This window comes from Melozone crissalis, unplaced genomic scaffold (assembly GCF_028551555.1).
Source record: "Melozone crissalis strain CALT ecotype California unplaced genomic scaffold, PUWL_Pcris_2 ptg000006l_1, whole genome shotgun sequence".
NCBI lineage: Eukaryota > Metazoa > Chordata > Aves > Passeriformes > Passerellidae > Melozone > Melozone crissalis.
In genome coordinates, this window is record NW_026535784.1 from 24,000,437 (window position 1) to 24,006,509 (window position 6,073).

At 43.5% G+C, this 6,073-nt stretch overlaps 1 protein-coding gene across 1 annotated transcript; it reads right to left on the reverse strand.

Moving 5' to 3' along the window:
- Window positions 1–1,382: 1,382 nt before the first annotated feature.
- FGF20 (fibroblast growth factor 20) lies at window positions 1,383–5,868 on the reverse strand. Its single transcript, XM_054295561.1, has 3 exons — window positions 5,273–5,868; window positions 2,984–3,087; window positions 1,383–2,454 (listed from the first exon to the last, which is right to left on the reverse strand). Exons 1-3 carry the CDS (start codon window positions 5,796–5,798, stop codon window positions 2,209–2,211), a joined length of 876 nt encoding a protein of 291 aa, XP_054151536.1. The 5' UTR covers window positions 5,799–5,868; the 3' UTR covers window positions 1,383–2,208.
- Window positions 5,869–6,073: the final 205 nt, after the last annotated feature.

Sequence of the window (6,073 nt, forward strand, 5' to 3'; positions counted from 1 at the left end):
CCTGCTATGGTTTAAACACTGAGTGTGTTTGCCAGAAATGCATGGAAATTATATCCTAAGCAGCAGCTACTTCTTTTTGACACAATTTATATGGAATAAACTGCTTTTTGAGATGCAGAGAAATAATTTTTCTATTTAAAGCATATATTTTTGTCTTCAGCTATTGATCTATTACTAATGGGACTCAATGTCATCCACAAAATCATTATTTTATGGTAAACTGGAGTGCATTACAATGTTATTTTACTAAGATGTCTTCAGTGTACTGTAGATCTTCCATTTCCCATTTTTCAGAAAATTTAAATGAAATCTTTTATCTCAGTAAGTTACACATTGCTAGGCACAAAGTGCTGAAACATGCTTTTGTGTATCTGCATTCCATTTCTATTTGGCAGAAAGTAAAATGATTTTGTCAACAATCCATCAGTAACCTAAGCTCATCCACCTCTCACTATAGAGCAGAAGCAGCTCTGGCACAGTGAAGGCTCTAGCAATGTGCTACATACTGAAAAATGCTTTCCATTGATACCTTGATTTTATATAAATTATGCATGTGCAGTACTTGAACCATATACAATTGCCTAAACCTGAATGCAAATGAGTTACCTTGAGCAGGAGCCCACTGGGAGCATTGGCATCTGAAACACGAGACCCCTCTGATGCCCCCTCCTGAACTGCCTTCCCTGCAGTTCTCCTGGGCCAGCCTTGTCCATGCAGGTGGCAATCATGTGACAGCAAGCTTCAGCAGGTTTAGGTCTCAATCACAAATCTGTCATTACCCTTTGTATTCCTGCAGAGCACACTTCCCCATCAGTTAATATTCAGATGAGCTTGTGCTTCATATCTGACAGTTCTGAATTAAATTAGTATGATCTGCCTGTTTTATAGCTGTAAGTAGCACAGACACAGCTCATCTTTGTTCTGACAGCTTTCACAGAACATCTGATGCTGAAAATATTGTCTAGATGAGGAATTAAGGTAAGCAAGTTGCCTTCTTAGGTTTCTCTGTACTCAGTAGAGAAACAGCTCTCACTCAGAAGCTTTTCATACAGCAGTATCTGAAACTTTGCACTCTGAACTTGTTTCCCCTTAACCATATTGATAGAAACAATAAATCACGAGAATACTACATGAAGATTTTACCAGAGAATAGCTAATTGTGTGTTAGTAAAGATAGTAGGAATCCTTTGGCCAAAAACCATCAAGCATGTTGTGATTTGAACCAAAATTTCAAGAGTTAATATTAGTTTTTCTTTCAAGGTAACTGCAATACACACTTCACAATCGCCGCAGATGTGAAATGTTGTATATAGTGTCCTAAGAGATTCGCAGTTTAAAAATAACAGTAAACCAAAGAAAGTGAAGTAACTTTTAATTCCCTTTTTAAATGTGCATTTGAATTTAATACAATCTGTAAGGCACTCTCATAAGTAAAAAAAATTTAAACATTCTTTTCCAAATAAAGACAGTTACATGGTAATGGTATGCTCATAAAATATAAACTTATCTGTAACTGATAAACAGTGAAACACAAGTGTTCAGGTTTTGGATGCATTGCAATGCAATGTCATTTTTGTATCATGACACTGCTCAGAGTAAATATTGGCACAGTAAATGATTTCTCATTGGGGTTAGGAACTTGTATTCTCTTCATATCCCAGTAAAAAATAAACTCTTCAATAAATAAATATATAAAATAAATATATGCTATCTGGAGATGTATAAATAGGTCCATCCTGAAGAAAAGTTCCAGTTTTGACTACTATGTATTGACATCTAACATCCATCACTAAAGTGGATCCTGTAAAACTTCACACACAGTTCCCAGGATTTATCACTATTTTATAGTCCATTTCTTTCTACTTCTTCCAGCATTGTCTCATCCATATGATGCAGATGGTTCCTTGCCAATCTACAGGCCACAGGTAATCCAGACAGAACTGCCAGGAGTTGGTTATGTTTTAAGAAGTCCCTCTTCCCCCGGTGACTGGCTACCAAGCCATTCAGCAAGTCTTGAGGAAGCTGGTCCACACTCATCTTTGAGGCTTTGTCTCCCACATCCAGTGGCTAGAAACAGAGGCCTGCCCTTCACCAAGTGGGTTCTTCACATCCAGCATCCTCGACTGCTGCAGGTTCCTCATGCTGGCACTGCCACGAAAGCACGGGCAACAGCTTCAGTTTGCTTATCTGCCAAAGCTGCCTCTTGGCTCAGCTGTATCCTAACACATCCTTGTACAGTTCTGGAACTCTTTCAGGATCCACAGGCCGGGGCAAGAAATGTGTGAATTTCTGATGTCTTTTGGACCTTGCCCCATCTCTGGGAGTACCATCTTTATTAAGCGCTACAAAGTACCTCCGCCCCGAATCTCCATGTTTGTAGACATTGGATGAGTAAGTGTTGTACCAGTTTTCCTCAAATTGTTCCCTGAAGATGCACTCAGAAGTTAGTTTCTCCTACAGAAAGAAAGAGAAAAGAAGCATAAGTTAAACTGCCACTAGATATTTGAAGACATGAAAAAAGATATTATAAAAATAAACAAAATGCTTTAGGCTTTGTGTAGCCTTACTTTTCATTTAAATGTCAACAAACCAAACCCAAGAAGAGTATGTAGATCTGACAATGAGTTTGGAAACTTGGACCTGTACATCTACAATTTTAGATTTAAAAATTGAATTAGTTAACATTTACTGTAAGAAAACGTTACTAATTTATGATTTACTTTAAATTTATCTTGGAATGAATTATATTATGAATTGTTCTGTCTTGGGCTAGCTGTTGTTCTACAAATGAGATTTGGTAGACGGACTCAAACGCAACACAACAGAGCAGGGAGTATTTACATATTTCTTTGTGGTGTGCATCACTTCTCACATTTTAAACTGGAATGATTACAACCAAAGGAAGTGGAGAAACAGAGTATTTTATGTATGAATATAATATAAGAATAGAAGATGTATGAGCGGATATGAAAGTGGTACTTACAGAGCCATAGAGTTCTCCCTTCTCATTCATTCCAAGGTAAAGGCCACTGTCCACACCTCTAATACTGACCAGTCCCACTGCCACACTGATGAATTCAAGGATACCTGGAAAAAATTGCTTTAATTAGTTTTGTAACCATAAAACACATAGCATCCAAAAACTCAGTTGAAAACAAGTAGAAAACGCACATACAACAGTAAATGTGGCCTAGTTTTGCTGAAATTCCAAACACTATAGGAAAATATACACAATCATCACAGGAAAGCAGTCTGAGAAGCCTCATCTAGGAACTTGAATCCTCCACCATTCAAGAAACTTTTTCAAAATGTTGAATATGAAAGGATTTTATTCAGCACTGAGACTAAAGCCATTACTACCATGCTGTTGGAGTCTTTAATGATTGTACACTACTTGCTAAACTGCCTACTCAAATATTGGAAGAACAGTTTGAATTACCTGAAAATATACCTTACTACTTCTACAGAGTTATCTTAAAAAAACACATCCATTATTAGGCCATTTGAATGGAAATCAAAGTACAGATGGGAATTTTATATAACAGAATCTACCCACAGAAAAAGAAAAGTATTTGCCAGACATCTTATCTAGCATATGGGCCCACACCTCTTGACACAACTTGCTGTCTTTTGTGCAGGCTTTTAAAGTACATAAAATATGATGGTTTTTTTGCTACTATTTGGATTATAACGTTATTTATATTACATTTGCCCAAAAATGTAATATATATTAATAAAGTATTTGAGACATGAAGTACTATTTGAAGCCTGAATTTGGCAAAGGTAAGCCAACATACTTAACCAATTGATATGCACAGATTACAGCCCATCCAAAACATGAAAGAAAAGGAATGTGTGAACTAGCTTTTTGGAAGTTGTTAACAACATAAACAAAGCCTCAAAAAGAAGTGCCAGAATCATATCTCAGATACTGCTGTTCAGCAGGAAAACCACAAAATGTTTAAAAAAATCCCTGAATCTAAGGTAAGTAGTTTTAAATAGTGCAGCTGATTATGACTTTTTGTCTGTTTACTATTTATGATTTCAGGACAATTTTCAGTCTCAGACAGATGGACTATCTGGACTAACCAATAATTTAAAATGTTTTCAATTTTAACTGAGCTTCGGCAAGTTTCTTAGTTGTATTAAAAACAGCAAAGAAAATAAATCCTTTACAAAGAGTAAGCATTAAAAACTGTATCACACATAAATCATCCTCGTTTTCCAGTTCATAAAGCACAGAGTCCCATAAAAGGTTTGGAGGCATTTTGTCTTTCTGATATCATTTTCAAAGCCACTCTTTTCCGAAAGCATAATAAGCAGGTGATACAACCCACAAAGAAACCACATCAGACAAACCTGCCAAGAGTAGTGGTAGAATAAAGGTAGTACAATTCTAAAAAGCCCAGTAAATGTTAGATCTATAGCTAACTTGATTTTCTCTTTAAAGCAAACATTTATTTCATGTTTACACGCTGTAGGAAATCTTCCTTCTGAGAATAACTGTCTGACTACCGCTCTTCCACTTCTTAAAACATCCATGTGCTATAAAAGCAATTAAGAGCCATTACAGCAGATTGTTTTGACTATGGGGAGGATGATAGGAAGCTCTTTAATCACCTTTTTATGACTGCTAAACCAATACACACCAAAACTCACACGTAGTTGACAACAGCAGGTTTGTTCAGATGTCCAGCCTCTACAACTACTATTTAGGATTTACTCTTATATCACAGGTTGCCTTCTCCTCCTTTGGATTTATTGACAGAGAAGGCTGACTGGGAAGCATTTTAAGCACTTAATCAAAGAGGTATTTTAGGCTCCTCTGCTTCAGCTTTATGTTCTTCTGTGAAGCAAAGTAGTCTAATGCAGCCTCAGGATCATCATGCCCAAGTCTGTGACCTACACCGTTTTACAGAGGCCCAAGAAGCTCCGATACCAATAGTGAGGGCAAAAAGGATCAGTCTGACTCCCGACCATTCCCATGAACCTACAGCGTATGCCTGTGCTCATGGACCTCCAGCACAGGCTGAGGTCGGGTGAGCCTCCTGACTCACCTGGGATGCCCAGCCCTCCCTCACTACCTGCCCTGGTGCACACCCATGGCCAAACGCCGGAGGGTGAAGCCTTTCTGCTCCGGGGACTCATCCACCTGCCTCGGCATCCCCAGCATCACATCACCCTCCCCAGAGCAGGGCTGCTGCCGCCCAGGCACACACCGAGGCGCTCCCACACCCGCACCCGCCCCCGGGGCCGCGCCGCAGCCGCCTACCGAAGAGGCTGTGGTCCTGGCGGGTGCCGCGCACGCTGCCGTCGGGCAGGATCTGCAGGTGGAAGCCGGTGCGGCAGTAGAGCTGCCGCCGCCGCAGGATGCCCTGCAGGTGCGCCAGCTCCGCCGCCGCTGCCGCGGCCGGGGCGCGGCGATCCCCCCGCTCGGCGGGGGCGCGGCGGTCCCCGAGCAGCGCCGGGCGCTCCCCGGCGGGCGGCAGCAAGAAGTGGGCACCCACCGGCTGCCCCAGGCCGTCCAGGCCGCCCAGGAAGCCGCCCACCTCGGCCAGCGGAGCCATGCGGGCGCGGGGCGAGCGGGCTAGGGCGCGGCGGCGGCGGAGAGCGGCTGCCGGCCTCTCCCGGCGGGCATGTGGGGGTGCGCGGCGGAGCCCCAAGCATGGGGAGCCGGCAGGGCCGAGCGGAGCGGACCGGGGCCGAGCCGTGCTGATCCGAGGCGGTGCGAGCCGGGCGGCGGGGTGCTGCTCATCAGCCTGCCGCGTGTGTATATATATACGGCGGTCCCCTGACATATGCTAATGAAGCCGCTGCGGGGAGGCCGCGTTTGAAATTGTAAACCGGCTCCCCCTCCGCTCGCACCTTCCTCTGATGTGCGGCGCGGCGGGGAGGGGGCTCCGGGCGCGCCCCCCGCGCGCTGCCGGGCGCGCACACGCGCGGCGGGGGCGGGGGCGCGGGCGCGGCCCCTGCGCGGAGCCGGCAAAGGGGGACGGGCGGGAGCTGCCGGAGCATTACGTGGACAGGTGCAAGGAGAGGCAGGAGGGAAGAAGGAGAAAGGGCGTTACCTGAG